The sequence below is a fragment of the Cololabis saira genome, chromosome 19 (assembly GCF_033807715.1).
Source record: "Cololabis saira isolate AMF1-May2022 chromosome 19, fColSai1.1, whole genome shotgun sequence".
NCBI classification, from domain to species: domain Eukaryota; kingdom Metazoa; phylum Chordata; class Actinopteri; order Beloniformes; family Belonidae; genus Cololabis; species Cololabis saira.
Genome location: NC_084605.1, coordinates 21,938,703 through 21,959,924, shown reverse-complemented (window position 1 = coordinate 21,959,924; position 21,222 = coordinate 21,938,703). Strand labels below are relative to the sequence as shown.

Sequence of the window (21,222 nt, the reverse complement as noted above, 5' to 3'; positions counted from 1 at the left end):
GAACTCCGACTGCCTAAATCAAAATGAGAACAGCTGGAGCTTTGGCCAAGCTCCACCAGAGCTACGACAGCTATCCGTCGCTAGCCTAGCCTCGGCTCAGCCTGCAGCAGCAGTTACACTGCAACAGCAAATTGTGCATTAATGAGGACGGCTTTCTCTGATCAGGGAGCCCAAAAGGTGACCGGGCTATAAATGTATTTAAGTGCTGCTGCATTAAATTGCCCGTGGAGATACAGTCAGTCTATAGTGGTCAGTGGAGGAACTGCACCGGGACCAAGTCAGTTAAACAATCTAGATGTTGCTGCTTGGTCTCTACAGAAACTGTAATTCATGTGTTGATTTTTTTTTCTTTTTTTGTCTTTATGCAAATATCAAATCTAGCAATTTGATCAACAATGAATAATAAACACAATTTGATTTACTCATTATCATTACCCTAACCCAAGTCAGTTCCTCTGTAAGGCTCATCAACCATGTGAACCTTTTTCAAGACCAAAATATATGTAAATCTTTGGCTAAACTGTAATATAATGTCATATAAAGCCTCTAAATCCCAGTTCAGACACTTTATGATTCAGTGAAATCTCAAACATGGTTTAAAGTTCTTTTTCATAGATATAAGAGTCGACATTTGAAAAAAAAAAAAAAAAAAAAAAAAAAAAAGGACAGGCTTACAGTTCAACAGATAATTGAGTCAGCAGCTGATCTGGACAATAATAATTCTTCTACTCTTCATGTAGATTCATAAATCCTCATCAGCTTGAAAGTCACTAACTATGTTGTGGTTTTAATCTTTGCTGTCAGAACATGGCCAGCAGTCAACAACAAGACAAGGATAATAGGATCATCCCCTCACATGTTGGTTCCCCCAGCACCAGAAGCACACAGAGCCATCCAAAATCGCAAGTGTGGGTATATGCAAAGCAGCTTGACGTTCCATGAATAGCTTTTCTTCATCTATTAGCTCGGCGCGCACTCATAAAGACGCACACAAGCCAGGCGGTGCCAATCTGTATCTGGGTCAGAGCTAACAGAGATGAATATAACTGAAGTTTCATATTAGCCCTAATTTTTATCATTCCTCCTCTTCCTCTCCTTCTTCTCCTCTTTTGTAGGAACGTAATTAATAACTCAAGTTCTTCTGGGGGAGGGTGAATAATAGAGGAGGGTGAGTGGCAGCGATAAGGTGGCGAGGAAGTCTTGAGAGAGAGCGAGGGGGGGATTTAGAGGTGGGAGAGAGGGTAGCAGTTCTTGGCAACAAGCCTGTGAGATCAGCAGCTTAGTCGCGTAAAAGTTTGATGGCACAAGGTGTAGCTAACAAGAGTTTAGTGAAGTGCTAGATGTGATGAATCTTTCATAACTTCGGGGTGTTGGCACCAACCTTGTTGCTGTGTTGGAGCAACAGCTCGCGGAGCTGCTGGTGGTTGCAGGTCAAGTTGTTTTGATGTTGCATGGCCCACCTCCCGCCCACAACTGGACAGAAGTTGTCCTCATGGTGCTCAGTCCTCATGCTGCATAACAGAAGGACAAGGAAGAAATTAAGTTAATTTACCCAATAATTCATGTCAAAAGTAACATGATAAGAAAATACATTTAATTTACACCGAAAACAGTTAGAAAATCCATAATGTTGTGACAGAATTTCATTACAAAGCTGGACTGAAAACCAAAAACTCCAAGTAATGTGTGGAAGGAGTATAAAAAAAATGCTCCAACTACACCCGCTATGAATGTTTCATGTTGGAAAGTTTCTCTATGAATATTTCAGATACAGAAATGTCAAAAAGCGAGCGGCACAGTGCAGATGGGCTCGTGTTGCAGGGCTGCCCTGCCGCACTGAATGTACTGATGAAAGAGATGTGACATGCACTTTGATTTTCTTTTTTTTCCTTTCTTCAACTTGGCAGTGAAGTTCTTTGTGCAGACGCTTTAAATCAAAAGCCTTGTCTTAACCTTTACATGTCGCCTCATATGAAAAACAAACAAAAAAACACTTATTGTTATAACAAATGCCAGAGTAAAGCAGCTGAGCGGAACGTGTGATTGAATCAGGCTACATCTTTCTCGAACGTCGCAGTCACGGCCTGTTTTCATGACTTCAACTTACATGATTCATTCCACTTTTGTGGGGGTTGTAATGTGTGGTGATAAAGATAAAGACATATGCTTTGTTCCTAAAATATATCATCATAATCAGCAATTAATTTTGTTACATTATATACTGTATATATATATATATATATATGTATATATATATATATATATATGTATATATATATATATATATATGTATATATATATATATATATATATATATATATATATATATATATATATGACATCCTCCAAAATAATATCTCTTGATGCAATAAACAACTTCTACTAAATCCAGTATTTAGAGTCTTTGAAAGGGAGCATAATTTTATCTCAACAAGCTAATCAAACACTGTGTCTGGACTGTGACACTTAAAGTATTGCTCAAGTGACTTCAATCTGTGACATCATACTGCTATTTAATCATGAGGCCAAGACGCAGGAACCAGAATAGGGTTTTATAAGGGAACTGAACCACTCATGACGTAGTTTTACTTTGGAAGTCAAAAAGCTTTTTCTTTTTATTCCTACTGGGTCTTTTTCTTTATATGTATAATTCCAGAAAGGACATGATAAGGCAGGAAATATGCCTTTAAACAAGTACTGTAGATTACTGCCTGATTCTCGTATGGTTTTTAAACATTATGTTATGTTTATGTAATAATTGCTCCGGGGTCATGTTCTGGGTCTCTGGAAAGTGCCTAGAGACAACTTCTGTTGTAATAGACACTATATAAATAAAATTGAATTGACTTGAATTGAAAAGCATTTGGGTAAACATGTAATGTCACAAATTTAGCCGAGCAGGTAGCATTAGCAAGCAATCCAATTCCGTAATGCTCCAAAAGCTGCGGTCGACCTGCACTCACCAGACTGGGGCATGTCCCTTAAATGCCTGGGATATACCTGTGACCTGTGTTTGTTTGGCGTGTTGGTCCTTGAAAAACATATGTGAGGCATTAATGATGTGCAATGTAGCATCAACCACTAGAGGATTGAGAAGGTAAATGTCCTGGTTGAGTCTCATGCAGAACTAAGATTTGTTGCAGTTCCTCCACTGGCTGCTGCAACCTCCATTGACTCCTGTGTTTAAAATGTCCAACTTTCCAGCAGAAATAAACATATTTGCAGTCTGGTTCAAAAAACAGTTTTGGTCTCAATTGTTTGATTTCACATCCATGACTACTATTACTGTAATCCTGGTCTCAGGAGGGATTTCTGTTTCTACATAGCAATTACAGTGCATCCGGAAAGTATTCACAGCGCTTCACTTTTTCCACATTTTGCTGTGTTACAGTCTTATTCTTAATTTGATTAAATTCATTTTTTTCCCTCAAAATTCTACACACAACACCCCATAATGACACCGTGAAAAAATTTTTTTTTTTTTTATTTTTGCAAATTTATTAAAAATAAAAAACAAAGAAATCATATGTACATAAGTGTCCACAGCTTTTGCTCAATACTTTGTTGATGCACCTTTGGCAGAAATTACAGCCTCAAGTCTTTTTGAATATAATGCCACAAGCTTGGCACACCTATCTTTGGGCAGTTTTGCCCATTCCTTATTGCAGCACCTCTCAAGGTCCATCAGGTTGGATGGGAAGCATCGGTGCACAGCAATTTTCACATCTCCCCAGAGATGTTCAATTGGATTCAAGTCTGGGCTCTGGCTGGGCCACTCAAGGACATTCACAGATTTGTTCTGAAGACTTTGAAATCTTGGCTGTTTGCTTAGGGTCGTTGTCCTGCTGAAAGATGAACCGTCGCCCCAGTCTGAGGTCAAGAGCGCCCTGCGCTATGGAGCCAAATCAAGGCCAAAAGTTTTGCTAATTTGAAAATAAAATTTGAACCTGAAAAATCTTTTTTACAGTTTCAATTTTATTTTTTTCAGTATCAGATCTTTTTTTTTTCAGTTTCAAATCTTTTTATTTCAGTTTCAAATCTTTTTGTTCAGTTTCAAATCTTTTTTTTTTCAGTTTCACGTCTTTTTTTTCAGTTTCACTTCTTTTTTTTCAGTTTCAAATTTTTTTTTCAGGTTCAGACTTTTGGCCCGGATCTGGCGTGGGGGGCGTGGCATCAACTGAGAGGGGCGTGGCATCATGAGTGACAGCAGAACAGTACCAAGTACGGTTTAATGCAGCATGTGGAAGTGGGAAATGTCAAACTTTAAAGTGTGGCAGTTGAACTGTACAGTCTGGCATAGTTTATTGCTTTTATACTGCGATTGGTGCCAAGTACGGTCTAAAACAGCTTTTTAAACAGAAATGTGTCACTAATATCAGTTTTTTCCACTGCCAATCACGTGAATATGGTGTATATACAGTGTTGATTCATACTTCTACTGATAACTTCTGCAACCTACGTTTCCTGAAGGCAACATGACTGAGGAACGTCCCCCGCCTTCTCTGTTCTGCTGTCACTCATGATGCCACGCCCCTCTCAGTTGATGCCACGCCCCCCACGCCAGATCCGGGCCAAAAGTCTGAACCTGAAAAAAAAATTTGAAACTGAAAAAAAAAGAAGTGAAACTGAAAAAAAAGACGTGAAACTGAAAAAAAAAGATTTGAAACTGAAAAAAAGATTTGAAACTGAAATAAAAAGATTTGAAACTGAAAAAAAGATCTGATACTGAAAAAAATAAAATTGAAACTGTAAAAAAGAATTTTCAGGTTCAAATTTTATTTTCAAATTAGCAAAACTTTTGGCCTTGATTTGGCTCCATAGCGCCTTAGCTCAATTTTGAGCTTTATGGCAAAGGCTGTGAATACTTATGTGCATGTGATTTCTTAGTTTTTTTATTTTTAATAAATTGCAAAACTTTCGAAAAAAACACATTGTCAATATGGGGTGTTGTGTGTAGAATTTTGAGGAGAAAAATTAATTTAATCAATCTTGGAATAAGGCTGTAACATAACAAAATGTGGTAAAAGTGAAGCGCTGTGAACACTTTCCAGATGCACTGTAAATTGGTAAAATATGTATGAGTCCTGCGTTGTGGTTGACGTCGATAGTTGTCCATACTAGGAGACAGTGTGGGTATGTTTCTGCAGAGTTGTAGCTTGAAGTGCTGATCTTCCTTTATTTCCTTTCTTTTTGTAGCTCACACATGGAAGTAGAGCAAATAAAGCATCATATCAAAGAGATGGAGCTAAGAAATGCTGGAGTACAGTTATTTTTACTGACATTGCAGCCCCTCCAGCCTTCTACCGAGCTTGAAAACGATGAGGTAGTAGCAGTAGAGGGCAATATGGAGAAGGAAATACATAGCACATTAATCACATTTGCTGCGGTCCTTATTAACCCGCCACATTTCAGGACAGGTGCACGTTATTCCACGGCCGAGGGTTCCCCGCTACGGTTTACATACGTGGTCTGTGTGACGGAGAAGCAGAAACATCAACTGACATTGATTGGGTTGCCCTGTGTCTTAAGAAAGCCGTTAAGTGTGTCGTCTATGGACCAACTGTCAAAACTATTGTTACAAAGAGTTTTAATATGTTCGAAATCTCGTCGTCTCCTGTTTCCATTTTTAATGCTCATGTAGTGGGATCACATTTCACATAGTAAATCAACAGATAGGCTTTATTACAGCTACACTAAGTGTGGTTTACAGCTCTCCGGTGAATAACTTTATTAGTTTTGTAGTCTAAACACAAAAACAAAGGACAAAGCTCTTCATCCTCTCATCGTCTTCTTGCTGTGTCTTATCGGACAGAAACCGTTGATATAAATGTGCATTCACTTTAAGGGAGGAACAAGAAAACCCTGTTGCCATGCTGTTAAAACGCTTACCATCAGTCTTTATCTCGTTTTCACTATTTATCACTGTTGCTCCGGCTTCTACTCACTCTGTGCAATCACTTGCCTTCACCCATTTCAATTGGTCCATCCAGCTCAAGTATGACTCAGAAAGGTGTGTCAGTCTACCATGTGTGAACCAGCATAATGTGCGTTTGTGTGTGTTAGCCGTTGCTAATGAGAGTGCGTGTTTGTCATGCCTTGTCATTTTGAATGATGTCATGTTTCTTTGCCTCTTTTTTTTTCCCTTGTATCCTCAATTTGCTCTGCTGTTCCCCTTTGCCAATTCCCACTTTGACTTTAATCCCATTTCCTTCCCCTTACCTGTGATATTTAAGTGAGACAGCAGAGCATGCAGGAATTTCAGTTCAATGATTTTGCTTTTGGTTGTTTTTTTTTCAGTAAATGTTTATTTTGTTATTATTTGTTTTAATTTAGGTTTTCTTTTTTTGACTCAGTGTTTGCTGGATCTCAGAATTTGGATACCCCATAACAATGAAGGTCGACACATTTAGCCTGGCAGACACTGAGTGTTAAGGTTTATATCTGAGCCACGAAGGACAGCAGCATAAAAGCACCTGTCACATCCAGCCATAGTAACGCCCTGGAAATTTCAAATGATGATCTTTCCCCACTCGCATCTCAAAGCTTTAAAATGCACAGTTGCTGCTTTTATGTCCCATGCCCTTCTTTCACAGGCATTTTGTTTTGTCATCCAAATTCAAAACTTAAAGTCTTCATTCAGTCTCTGCATTTCATCCATCCTCTCTCTCCACATCCTCCAATAAGCCGTAAATGTCTGAGCGGGGACTGTCGCACCTAGAGGTGCTTTCAGACACGATCAGAGGAGATCCAGCAAAGCAGCAGCCATCAAGCCAATGAATCAACGTCTCAGCAGCATCTCAAACTGCTCTGAGATTCATTGTCAGGCCTCCTTTTCACCACAGTAGCCAGCAGAACATCTGTTCCACCTCACAACCTACTCCAGACACCCTCACGCGATCACCACATCCCGGACAACTTTTAGCTGCCTGTGTTCCAGACTCATATTCTACACATCCAGTGCAAGCCAACTTGATCACAGTAAACTCATAGTGCTGTGATGTGGTGTGCTTACTCATCGGTCCCACAACCAAGGACCCTTACTGTGTCTGTATTTCCCAAAAAAAAGACCGCCTTGGAAATGTATGCATTATATTTTTGAGTGTGGCCATGTCCAAAAGCAACTGCCAGGCCAAAACCCAGGCTCCAAACACCACCCCCCCTAAAGCTGGTGGTGAGAACAAGAGAAGGTGTTCTCGGAGGGGAGGTGAGTGAATAAGAGGGCAAAAGGAGGAATGGCATTTGGAGTTGTTCTTGGACAGGGAATGTTTTCTCTGTTCTTGTTTCTTCTTCCTTGGCAGACCTTTCAACACTTTTCAAAAGGGGTTTCAGATCTCCTTGTTAGAGGTACATTTGAGTCAATCAGTAAATCTAAACCTGAGCATCCACAGGATGTGGCTACTACCCATTCATGTTGAGCTCCAGCTTGGAGAGGGCCAGTTCCAGAGCCATCTGGAAACGATCAGCATCATTTCTGATTATTATGTTACCATCATTATTGTGTTGCACAAAACTGAATGCACTACATTCATTTAGCCACAATGAACAATGCAAGCTGACAGCGTGTGACCGCTGGCCTTAAAAGTAGGGTAAGCAATTCCGTGTGGTTTTGAAGACTTTTTGTCACAATCAATGAAGATGTCCTCGCTGTCCGGTAACTGCCCGTCTCGTCAGTCCTTCATACGCAGCCCTGGCTCTGGACACTGGAAACAAACAAATTGGGGGGTTGCATTCCCTCCAAACCATAATAAACATTGCTCCAGGAGGGAGGGTTTGTGTTCCTGATGGGGCATGTTTCTCAGGAAGTACTGGAGGGAGGAGCTAGCGCTCTGTGTTTTGATGTGACAACATCCTGATATTGCTTACCCTGCCTTTAATAGATGTTTGTACTGTAGTTTTATGAAAATCATAAACTCCTGTCATCATTAAGCTTTAGTTCTCTTACCCATAAATTCCACTTTTAAGATCACTAACGTTGTCCCATGCATAGGTTGATTGGCATTATGAAGATAACTCTTTTCAGATCCCCTTTAAATGCCAACATCATATATTAATAATTTTAACAGCATCATGGAACTTGAAGGAATTGCTACCAGTTAATAGTGTTTATGAGTTTGGACTAAATATTTCAATTGTATTTATTTAGGCAGCACGGTGGCTTAGTGGTTAGCACTGTTGCCTCACAGCAAGAAGGTCCCCGGTTCGACTCCCAGGCCCGGCAGGGGCCTTTCTGTGTGGAGTTTGCATGTTCTCCCCGTGCTTGCGTGGGTTTTCTCCGGGTACTCCGGCTTCCTCCCACAGTCCAAAAACATGCATATTAGGTTAATTGATGATTCTAAAATTGCCCGTAGGTGTGAGTGTGATTGTGAGCATGGTTTGTGTGTCTATATGTGGCCCTGTGATGGACTGGTGACCTGTCCAGGGTGTAACCCCTGCCTCTCACCTAAAATGAGCTGGGATAGGCTCCAGCAGACCCCCGTGACCCCGCAAGGGATAAAGCGGATAATGGATGGATGGATGTATTTATTTATTTTTTGGTATTGTTAATCTTAATTAATCATAAAGCCTTTCAAACTGATTGGCAATACATCTTGGGGTTTAAATTAGGTATATTTAAACATTTTCAAATTAATTCATGATAGTTCTCTTTTCTGTGGTTCAGTCCATAAAACCAGGCTGAAGTGATGATTCAAACAGACGGGTCCAAGAGCGTCTCTGCTTACATGATCCTTTAGTATCAAATTAGCAAAAGAATTAGAAAGGCTGGCCAAGGTTGTTACGTGAAGCGCTCAACACATTAGTAGGAAACGCCACAGCTGGGGCTCAGGGGAAGCTGAGCTGGTGGACATTAGCTGTCGCTGTAAGATAAAATACAACAAAAATCTGTTTGGTTTGGACCCAACATGAGCGACCTGTCTTGATTTTGCAGGTCCCCAAAGAGGAAGTATTTGTTCTACTTGGGTTCATTTTGGATTTCCCCCTACGTCTTTATGAAATGATTTTCTTGAGATCTGAAGCCCATACAATGTTGGTCCTGGAGGGTCTGCTAAGTGTACTCTGAAGTCGTGTCAACCGAGGATGGAAATGCAGCGACCGTCACGGGGAGCTTGTTCGTGAACCCTCTGTGCATTTCCATTCTTCCTCTTCCCTTTTCAAAATTTCAAAGCTTAAAGAGGAAGCTACACCTGTCACATCAGTGAAGGACATGAGAGGAAAGGGGAGACAGAGGGAGCCAAACTGAGAAGCGTAACTAAATCATTTTCATATTCTTGTGCTCAATTCTTTCCTATTGAAGCAGGAAAAAAAGGATGTCTGCCAGCTTGACTCAAAGCAGGTACAGCATGAATATCATTTCTTGTCAAGAGAAGCTTTCTATTTTTCCCCGTCTCTCTCTGTGACGGAGGAAAGAGCACCAGGTCATCCAAGTGCGATTCGATTTCCTAAACTTTCACCTTTCTTCCCGCGCTTCACTTGCTTTCACTCTGGAGACCAGTTGAGTTTCAGCAAAAGGTTTCCGTCTCTATTTGTACTCCCTTATTCCCCCAGACTCTTGTTCGGTCTCTCCCTCTCTTACTCTTCCATAATTTAAGGGATATGCTAAATGACTGCCTCAGATTGCTTTTTCAGGGAGGTGAACCAAGCTTGTACACCATCTTCAGTTGTCTCCTAATGAATACTTTCCTTGGCCCAGTAATTGAATGTGTTTCACTGTATAGGAACGTAAGTGGGGCAGTTGTAGAGAAAAACATAGCAGCGCCTATTGCTGCATATTTAAATGAATGAAGGAGTATAGTGTGTGAGTCTGCTTTAGCTGGCCTTGCACCTGCAGACAGTAAGTGGAGCAGAGTAAAAGTAATGTTTGCTCATCCAAAAATCATGAAGGATCTCGTAAACAGGAACTCCCAGCAAAAGAACCAAGCTGTGCATCCCACGACGGGACTACCAGCCTGCCCCAGTTCAAAGGCATTTGCCCAGACTTAGCTGAGACGCCCTAAATCTGCTCAGTCTAGCCAGCGGCTGTGTTATGAAATGTCACAAATCATAGCCTAGTTTTTTTTGGGAGGGGTTTGATTTCATAAAGAAAAAGGAAAACAAGCAGCAGCTGACAAAATGAGAAACTGTTGGTGCAGAGAGCAAATCCAGTTCTGCGATGGTGGAAAGCAAAGCGGGTGACAGAGTATGTCAGTCTGCTTTAGTGGAGTTATTTGAGACGCCGCCAGAGGCCTTATTGTCTTCACTCTGCGACACGCACATCTCCGCAGGTGCTCGGCCACGTCAGACTCCACCTCTGGCTGCCCTGCGGCTCAGTCCATAAAACATTCAGCCGTATCACCTCCTGTTGTCAATATCAATAAATACCAGCAGGCTTAAAGTTAGCGCTCATCAACGATGACCCTGAAATCAGAATAATCAAACTGAAAACACTCCAGGAAATCTCAACAGTTATTTACCACAACAACAGAAGAAACAGCTGCTGCTTCACTGCAAAATAGAAAAAGTTTATTTAAAAAATGTAATCTCTCTTGGTTTAAAAGGGCCATTTTTTTTTCATTTGTGACTCTGTCTAAAAAACAATGTGAATAAAATACAGGAAACCCTGCACAAAATTGCATTTACGTTAAAAGCTTAAATCAACTCTCTTTGGATTTTTTAACCACTTAGGCCTGAGAAACGTCCTTAGATTCAACCTGATAACTGTGAAACTGAAGAACTCGACAATGACTTCAACGGATACTTTTATAATTTTATTATTGTCATTCTGAATGCACCTTTAAGGAAATATATTTTTCCTTCCACCAAATCTAAATAAATGAATTAGATGGTAAATTACTGCCTCGCAACAGTGAATAAGTGATAATGTTCAGGTCTGAAAAGTTAGGTCCATCAGATTTGTTGCAACAGAGACATTATTTTATCATACACGCCAGGTGTTATACTCCAAAGCTGTAAAGAGAATGAAATCCTAGCACACGACAAAATATCTCACTAAAAATCTTCCTGGGTTTTTGAATTTTTGCTTTAATTAATTTATTTTCTGATTTAAAAACACATGAATCTAGTCAAAGATGTATATCTAGTGTGAGAGTTAAATCAAGCTTTGGATTGAAGAAGCTGACGTAGCTACTTAAACAAGTTGGAAGTATTTTTCTTGGGTTTGAATACATTTTTCTGTGGAGCAAATTCGAAACTTTTACGTGAATATAATTCGTCTGTGTGAAACTACTTTCAATTCAGACTAATTTTATCTATGTGACCCCATTTCACAACAAAAGGAATAACAGTAGGAGCATTTGGCGTGTCAGTTGGAGTTTTTGCAGCACTATATAGGTATATTTACAACACAGTGACATCCGCAACTATTTCAGTGAAAATTATTCTATTCCATTTACAGAAAAATGAAATAGCACAGCAAGTACCTCCTGTGCTGCCAGACCTGCAGGCTTAGTTGTTAGCAGTAGAACATATATGTAGTAAAGAATGTAGGCTATATAGAGCAGTAGCATGCAGGCTATTGATTGCCAGCTGTAGGAAATCTCATTCTCAATTTCAAACCAATAAGAATTGAGTATGTTGAGGTTTTATCAAGAGTTCACATGCTGAATACAGAGATACGACTGTAAATGTGCTAGAAGCAAACTGTCGCTACCAACGAAGGTGTCCTATTTAGATGTTTAACTATTAGCTAATATCCTGTGCAGTTTTTATATCAAACCAACAAGAATCTAGTGATGTCCTTGCACATTGCCATTTAGTGTGTATAGCCACATGCCCAACGTAGCAACATTAGCTAAGTCTGATAGCAGCTAACGCAAATGCTTACAAAGTACCTGCTTGGTATGTTAGTACTAGTTATTATCCTTAACATATTTTAATCTTAAGCCAAGAAGAGTCAAGGGAATGTCATGTGCAGGAACTTTAGCTCATGCTACCTGCTAACTAAAGGAACATTTCAGAGTCAAAACAATCCCAGGATATTAGATGATGAGGGATGTAAACTTCCATCAGGAGCCAAAATTGTGTTGTGTGTTGTGTTGAATCATATTTTAAGTGCAAATGCAATCTATATTTGTAGGAAAATAGTTAATATTAGATCAGGGAAACCGTCCTAAAATAAATAACTTCTTAAGCTTCTGATACAACTCAAAAATATCATTCCACTAACATTTTAGTTAAAGTAAGGGTCCTTGCACAAATGGAGGAGAGGTTTTGGCCTCTACCACCAACGCATGCCAGAAACAGCTCGGCAGTGGCTTAATTTGCTTGCAACTAACCATCACTACTTACTTCGTACTTGATTATGCTGAACTGATGCTGCTGAAAGCAGTAATTCTCCTGACCAGTGGTGATGTCAAGCTAAAAACTATTTATCACAAGAGATACATTTCTCTCTAAACAGATACAAATCCAACATCGTTTAAGGATGTTGAGTGTATTTGTCCTTTGAACAGACCAAACTTTCCCAGCCTCCCGGTCTAATTTGCTGATCTATGAGGAGAGATCCACAAATTTGTTGAGGAACCTACTAGACACACACACTCACACACTCTCACCCATGGGAGTCGTCTCAGCCCAGTGCAGCTGCAGCAACAGCAGCTCACCTGTGCTAATTGGGCAGATTGGGGGCACTCACAACACCCGAAGGACTTTTTTTCCTTTTTTGCCTTTGAGAGTGTTTGTGCGATCTCTTTCTCCACTCTCTCCCAAAAGCGTGACCTTCATTGATGAGGTGATTATGTATGGTGCAAGCTTCCTCTCTTTTCCTCGTCCAAACTCCCAGCCTATCCATCCATCCATCCTCTCTGGACGGAGGGAATAGGTGAGTGATGGAGTGATGGATGAGTGTGGAAAATGACTATCCTACTGTGATACGATCCTCTCCTGAGAGGAGTGAAGTGAAGGAGATGAGGGAAGGCAGAATCACATGATGATCATCCAGCAGAGCCAGAGGGAGGGAGCTCCAGCAATGAAATAGACTGACACCAGTTTGGTCCGTTAAGGATCGGTGTTTAGCCCTCATCATTCTCACCAGGGGAGGTTTAATGTGAATAACCGTTGATAAGATGGGAGGAGGTTTGATTTAATTAGTTGTGTCTGCAGACCACAGGAGGCTTGGCTGGAGTGTCTCCCTCTCTGTTTGTCCATTATCTGATCTGCCTTCCCTTTTTGTAATCTCTTCACATCTCCCCACATACTCTTTTATTCATAATGCAAGTCAACCATTTTGAGTGATTTATAGTACATCAAAGTTTCATTAACCCTTTTTCTTTTTAAAGAGAAACTTCCTTGGCTCCAGATCTGAACACTGAAGGTCTACTGTACCTTGTCCCTGTGTATTACCTTCTGTCTCATTTTTTGTGCACCACTTCCCCTCCCTCCTCCTGCTTATCCCTACGTCCCCTTCCTCCCCCCATCATTTCTCCACTTCCAACAGAAGCTCAGAGCAAGCCGTACTACTCTGATTACTCCCCCACGCGCCTACTCATCCACAAGTTGTGCACCAGCCACTACCTGGACCTGTTCATCACCATCGTGATAGGACTCAATGTCATCACCATGTCCATGGAGCACTACGAGCAGCCACAGGTCAGAGCGGGGGAGGGATTGCTCATCATGACCATATCTGGCTGCCTTACATCTGCTCTATGCTTTGTTTGATGCCGGCCTTTGAAAAACGATATAATTGGGACTTTATTTGAATGTCTTTACGGTTTTAGGAGACTTCAGCGTGTCTGATGCAACATCTGAAAACTGAGTCAAAGTTTTAAGATACACACTTTTTTCAAAGACTAGGAATCTGGAAGGGTCACTATTTCCGTGTTTTGATGTTGAAGGACAGCAACACCCCAATGGTTGTTGACACCAGTTACACCATGAAAGTGAGCGAGGTAGTTATAGTCTGACTTATAGTCAAAAAAGGTAGAGATAAAAAAATGTTTTCTACTGAGTTCCAAACGAATCTATCGTGACACAGTAACACAAATTTTGAGTCCGACGCTTCTGTAGTAATATAGCATGTCTCTAGATTGTTTTTTAGACTAAAATTATACATACAGCCCTTATACTTGTGAAGATGTACTTCATTTATTTTGGGTAAATCATTTCTGATGTGAAGCAGGAAAAACAGGCCTGGTAACCGATGGGTTAAAGTCTTCTAGTGTGTAGTCAGACTAACGCCAAGTATCCATTAGGGAATTAAAAAATACATTAAAAAGAGTTTTTAAGACAAACAGTTGACATGTTTTCACATCTAAAAAAAACAAAGCCAAAATGTAGTTACCAACTACAATTTGTAAAGTTTGGGGATCGTGTGGGGAAACTGTTTAGATGAATACAACCAGATTCTTTTGCGGCTAAAGGGACAACAATGCACCGATTGATTTTTGACACTAATTACATCACAGAAAATTACAGTTTACATGAAACAAAAGACTTGGAATGGTAAAATTGAATGTGTCTGATCTGGTCAAAATGCTAAGATGTGGAAATTTCAACCTTACAGCTAACAACTGAGGTTATAGACAAATCCTCCAAAATCAGGCAGAATTCTCTGTGATGGAAATGATGGAAATTGATGACTAATACTTAAACAAGGAAAAAGGGGAAAACAGTTAGAGTAAGAATTGTGAAAGTCTCAGAGGACAAAAATAATAGGAATATAAAATGTTGAAACAATTAACAATTAAAGCTGCAAGCAGCGATGAACGGGCCCTCGCACCCTATGGCAGAAAGTAGGAACTGTCAGATATCGACCAGTCAGATGAAGCGGCGGGGCTAATTTATGCCAATGAAGGTCAAGTACTCAAAACCGAGTCACATGACACCACCCACGACTCTCTATGTCAAACCATTCAAAAATTATTGCAGAAAATAGGGACTATCAAATATCGACCAATCAGAAGAATGGGCGGGGCTAATTTGCACCAATTATGTTCAAGGACTCAAAACCGAGTCCGAAGACACCAACCAAGTCTTTATGTCAAACCATTCAAAAGTTATGGCAGAAGGTTGGAACTATCAAATATGGACCAATCAGATGAAGGGGGGGCGCGCTTTTTGGCGTCTAGCGTCGCCGCAGTAACACTTTTGAATGAGAAAAGTAATGCGCGTCATCGCAGGAACTAATAATAATAATAATAATGACTTGGATTTATATAGCGCCCTTCTAGGCACCCAGAGCGCTTTACAGAAATCATTATTCATTCATACACATTCTCTCCGGTGGTGGTAAGCTACATTTGTAGCCACAGCTGCCCTGGGGCAGACTGACGGAAGCGTGGCTGCCATATCGCGCCTAACGGCCCCTCCGACCACCACCAACATTCATACACATTCAAACACATTCATACGGGGCGAGTGGGTAAGGTGTCTTGCCCAATGACACTACGACAGCAAACTGGGACAGAGTGGGATTCAAACCGCCGACCTTCCGATCATTGGACGACCCGCTCTACCACCTGAGCTACTTCCGCCCCTTTAGACGCACATTTTGATGTATAACACACCTGGGTGCACGTTACGGTTCGGGCCGTATTAACTGCCGAAGGAATGGCATAAATTGCGCCAAAATTACACGATTAATTCAAAATGGCCGACTTCCTGTTCGGTTTCGGCCATGGCGCCAAGAGACTTTTCTTTAAGTTGCGACATGATACAGGTGTGTACCGATTTTCGTGCATGTACGTCAAACCGTATTGTGGGGCTTGAGGCACAAAGTTTTCTAGGGGGCGCTGTTGAGCCATTTTGCCACGCCCCTTAATGCAAATCATCAAATATCAAACTTTTTTGCCAGGCCTGGCTTGCGTGCAAAATTTGGTGACTTTTGGGGCACATTTAGGCAGGCAAAAAGGCCCTCATTTCGTCGGAAAAAGAAAAAAGAAAAATTCCTACAGATAGTGCTCGGGCCCTCATTATAATCCTCACTATGAAAGAAATGACCATCATATCAGAATGGGAAGTAAGATGCACATTTACTTTGTTAAAGTAATGTGCAGTTCACTTTCTTTCAGTTCTTTTTTACTGTTGGTACATCCATCACCCCATTGATGTGCATCATAAAGGCTTGATGACTTATCCACACTGCTGGCCACTGGAGTCGAACGTCCGCACACGGCCAGCTTGCCCCAGTCCGCTTGCACACTCATAACATTGTTTTAATGGTGCATTAACTTTTTAAATGATCAAAACTTGTTCGATTTTCTACTTATTTTTAGGAGGTTTGGTTTGTTATAAACGTCAGAGATGTAGACATGACACTGCACACTTGCACCCACTTGCCTTATATTTTTGGCGGACAAAAGAGATGGACAGGAGCACCGGATGAAAGTTCAATCCGTAGGGGTGTAAATGAGGCTTTGGTCATGGCCCATTTCCTAAAACCATAGTTGCTAAACTATTAGCAACTTAGTTGGTTGGCAATGAGAAATTGCATTACGTTACGTTAGCAACTAAGATTGTAATTTAGGCAAAACATTAGTTTGTCATAAAATTGGTTTCAGTCAAACCTAGCTCTATAACTGAAAATCTCCCAACTATGCTGCATGATTAAGTCGTTTTTGAAGAGAAAAGCTACAATTTCAACATGTTCAAGCATCCACAATTACGGCCAGGTTAATAATATTTGTAAGGAAGGAGTAATTGATTTTGCGCAGATAACTCAAATTACCTCTGGTACCACAGATCCTGCCAGAGAGGTTGCCTGTGGCAACCACCGATGATGACGTTTCAAAGCTCCACCATGAAGCATCTAGCATTTATTATGTCTATCTATGCACCACCCAGCCATGATCAAGGTGCTCTCTCCGGGCAAAAGGCGCGGGGGGAAACCCTGGACAGGTCACCCATTGCAGTGTTATTGGCATATATATAATGTGAAATAGACTTGTTTGTGATGCTGCCATGGTTACATAACACGTGTACAAGTTTTGAGATGTTGCGTGGTCTGTGGCAATATTGCACATCTTTCTAACCATAAAAAAACTTTACTACAAGCCTCAATACCCTGCAGCCGACTAAAGTGTATCCCCGCCTGTTGCCCACTGAAAGCTGGGATAGGTTTGACCAGGTAGTGAAGACATACGGATGGACAGATAGAAGGCTAAATATGCAAACCTGTTAGATTACAATGTTACAATTAAAGTGTGAAATATTCTACCATGTCTACTAAAGCGCTCTAAATTATAAATAAATAATAATAAATCTCCCTGAATAATTTGACACCAGCTGAGTGCTTCCTCATTTCTCCAAAGGCACCATAATAAGCTGCAAAACAGGTGCTGTTTTAGGAGGTCATGACTATTCTATGTTTGGCTGTTGTTGTTTTTTTCCTGCTTAAACATATTCTTAGATTGTACTGAACCAGTCACAGCCAACTAAGCTGCAGAGTTGGTAATAACACCTTGAACTGACAAGTCTTTACTGCAATAATAGCTATAGTTTTTTTTACCAGTGATCCTTCTCTACTGGGCTGTTTATGGACTCTGAAGCTTCTGCAATAGATTACAATTTATAGTCAAAGCTTCACTTCTTGCAGAAGGGAGGTTTGGGTTGTATAACGCGCCTCCAGACCCAACAAATGTGGCCCACTTGCACATGACCGAATGAATGCGACACACGCATGGAACCGAACCACTGTGGTTCCCACTTGTGACATTGAAAGAGTGAGGTCCACTCATGCGTGGCCAAGAAGGGTGCACACACAATTAATCAGGATGTGTAGCCTCACTGGATGTAGGAAGAACAAAGGATTGTTTGGCTGGAGAAGACTGAAAGCTTGTTTGGAAAAAAATACACAATTTGTTTTTTTCCCAAGAGAATATTAACCTCCTTAGGTACAGCAGGATCAATAGGAACTGAATAGGAAGTCTGAATGGATTGTGAGATGGATACAAAATAGTGGGGTGCTGAAATGTAGTACAAATACAAAAAATAGTCAATTTGGCCACCAAGGAGAGTTTAGTAGACTCCCTGCTGACTAGCAACTCTCTCCACGTCTCTGCTAAAGGTCAGTTTTTATATGCAGATGTGCACTGTGAATTTTCCCACAGGCACAATTGGACCCTTTTTTTTCTTATGGCCTTTTCATTGAGAACGAACAACGAGGCAGGAGAGGAGGATGACGTGATATTCCACTAATAAGGGGAGGAAAACAGGTTTACAATATATGATCCTTACTGAAAAGTCATGGAAAGAGTTTAACTACACAAAACGTTATTAATCAAGTTGAAAGGGGCTCTCCCCTTTAAAAAAAAAAAAAGCAAATCAGATTGTTTCATTGGCTTTTAGTGCAGAGTCAGCACACTGTCACGACAGCCAAACCTTACTTTGGTATAGTATCAGAAAATATAATGCTGGGGTTACTGAGATGTAAAGATTGATTCTGCATACTCATACACTTCATGAATCTTTAACTTTTCATAATTTCTCTTACAGGAGTTGGGAGATGCTCTGAAGATCTGTAACTACATATTTACTCTCATTTTCGTTCTGGAGTCTGTGTTCAAGCTGGTGGCTTTTGGTTTCCGTCGCTTCTTCAAGGACAAGTGAGTATTTTAATCAATTCTGTTATCACAGACATAATGACTCTCACTAAAACATCTCTGACAGAAATCAAACTAACTTTGGCCTCCCGGTTTAGGGTTTTGACATTTGATTAGAAGTTAATGTTTATTTACCTCTGAGTCATGTGGAAAATCTGAGGCAGTGCTTAGAGAGTGTAAATGAGCTTTTTCTGAGCTGCTCCAATGAATGGTCCTCGGTGAGGCCTGTATCAATACAAAAGACCTTGTTAAAGACTCGTAAAACACAACTGCCTTAGATGATTTCATAGCTTTGAAATCCCTGGCTTCACTCTGAAAACCACACAATGCAATACCACAATCCCAACAGCAGTAATGTATTCTAACAACACACATTGCATTAGCATAAATTGTACTAACACACACACACCTCAGTGGAGGTATCATATTTTTGGACCAAAGCTCACCGCCCGCTCCCTATGCTGCAGAAAACCATTATCCACTTTGAGTTTGGCAGCAGTCTAGTTTGATATCGGCTCTCTGCACTCTAATTTACTTACACACAGGTACACAAAAAACAGCCAAACACAACCTCTGTCCAACACCCCCAGGAGTACTTTGAAGATATTGAACTTTATATAGATTTTCTCATGTTGATTCATACAATTTGAGGGGTAAGCTAAGGACTTGGATAGAAACCTGGAGTAGAAACAATGGAAATGGACAAGTCAGATTACTATGACCACCACTGCTGTCTTAACTGTTTACACTTTTCATTTCCTTCCAAATGTTCTGTTCCCACAATTTTTGCACAGCGAGGGGAAAATTCAGTGTGGTCAGCAAAGTGTGGTCAGATCAGGTTCTTTCTGGGGTCAATCACAGATTGCTAGAAGCAAGATCTGCGGATGTTATACCAGTCACATGGTTTACTTGAGGACTGATTTATCGTCTAAATTTGTTTACTAAGATACTGTTTGACAGCTTTGTACGTTAAGCCATGAATTTAAAAGTGAAAGTTCTGTCCGCCCTGAGGAAGTCAAAGTTAAATCCAGCAGAACCAATTTCATTCTCTGTATTGAAGACCAATAGAAGTTACATGAAGAGCAGGACTACTGGTCCTCTACAAAAGCCTTGAAAGCTTACGGGTACTGTGCAGAACCGTACTTTCGTCTAGAACGTATGTTTACGTATGTAAACACGGTTTTATGAATGAAAGTGAACCTGTAACAATGTGACCACACCCTCGGATCAGGAGCAATTAATTATTAGACAATGGCTCGAAGGGGGGGCAAACAAAGCGCCTTGAGAACCACCTGAAGGTCGCAGGCGGGTAGTAGCTGCTTTTGAGATGGGAGACTCTGTCCCACCCCTCTCAGAAATTGCATAGCCAGGGGATGTGCGCCCGGAGACATGCCATCGCACTTCTCATGAAGCACAGAGATTGCTGCAAGGTAGCCCCTGATGGTCGACTTCACCCGACGAAGGGCAACAAGGTGTTGGAGGAAAGACAGAATTACAGAGATTTTGCAAGTAAAGGGATCCTCCCGCTTAGCACGGCACCAGTCCCTAAACACTCTCCACTTGCTGCTGTACTGCCGTTGAGTGGAGGGGGCCCGTGCAGCCTGCAAGGTGTTCACCACTTCCTAGGCCGAGTGCACACAAGCGCCGCCGTTCAAGGGCCACACATGAAGCTTCAGGATCTGGGGTTCTGGGTGCCAAATGCTGCCATGCACCTGGGACAACATGTCCAGTCTCACTGGAAGACGCCATGGGCAGCCCTCCAGCAACTCGTAGATATCGGCCATCCACGGCCTCTGTGGCCAGCTCGGTGCCACCAAGAGCACCCGAGCACACTGCAACCTCACACTCCTGAGGAATGCTGAAAGGAGGGGAAGCAGGGGAAATGCATACAGCCTCACCCTGGGCCATGACAGACTGAGGGCGTCCGTCCCCAGTGGTCCTGGGGGACCGTGCATAGAGGCCCACAGAGGTCCACCTCTGCCCGACCGAACCGCTGCCAAAACTGGTCCACAACCTGAGGGTGCAGACGCCACTCGCCAGGATGGGGACCTCCTCTTGACAGCAGGTCTGCTGCTACATTTTGGGGCCCTGGGAGGTAAAAAGCCCTCAGGGTCATGTCCTTGGACCGCGCCCACAAGAGCAGCCATCGCACTCGTGCATGCAGAGATGAAGATTTCAACCCGCTCTGGCGGTTGATGTAGGACACCACAGCCTGCAGGGGGATGAGTGCGGCATCCATGCATTTGGTGAAAGTGCATGGTGACAGGGACAGACCGAAGGGGAGGACATTGTACTCGAAGGCCCTCCCCTGAAAGGAGAACCTGAGGAACGGTCTGTGGTCTGGGCTGATGGGAATATGAAAATAGGCATTGCGAAGGTCCACTGTTGTGAACCAGTAGCCTGCCCTTATGGTCTGAAACAAGGCCCTCAATGTCAGCATTTGAAAGGGAAGCACCTTGAGGAACTCCTTCAGGCGCCTCAAATCCAGAATTGGTACCCTCCGGTCCGCTTGGGGACAAGAAAGTAGCTGGAATAAAATCCCCCTCTTGCTTCCTCTGGAGACACGGGCCGGATTGCACCTTTCACCAGCAAGGCAGAAATCTCACCGGCCAGAAAAGCGGCACGAGATTTGTCTCTTACTCTTGTCTCCTGAATCCCCCGGAAGCGAGGGAGGCGGACCCTGAATTGT

At 41.7% G+C, this 21,222-nt stretch overlaps 1 protein-coding gene across 11 annotated transcripts in view; it reads left to right on the top strand.

The window, feature by feature from the left end:
- cacna1g (calcium channel, voltage-dependent, T type, alpha 1G subunit) overlaps positions 1–21,222 on the top strand; it is a 367,678-nt gene that overhangs the window by 310,137 nt on the left and 36,319 nt on the right. For 9 of the 11 annotated variants that reach the window (XM_061709003.1, XM_061709001.1, XM_061709005.1 and 6 more), the window contains 2 exons: positions 13,430–13,581; positions 18,427–18,536. In XM_061709003.1, the coding sequence (XP_061564987.1) occupies positions 13,430–13,581; positions 18,427–18,536 (262 nt within the window). The remainder of the gene's footprint in view (positions 1–13,429; positions 13,582–18,426; positions 18,537–21,222) is intronic. The other 2 variants (XM_061709004.1, XM_061708995.1) reach the window with 1 other exon arrangement.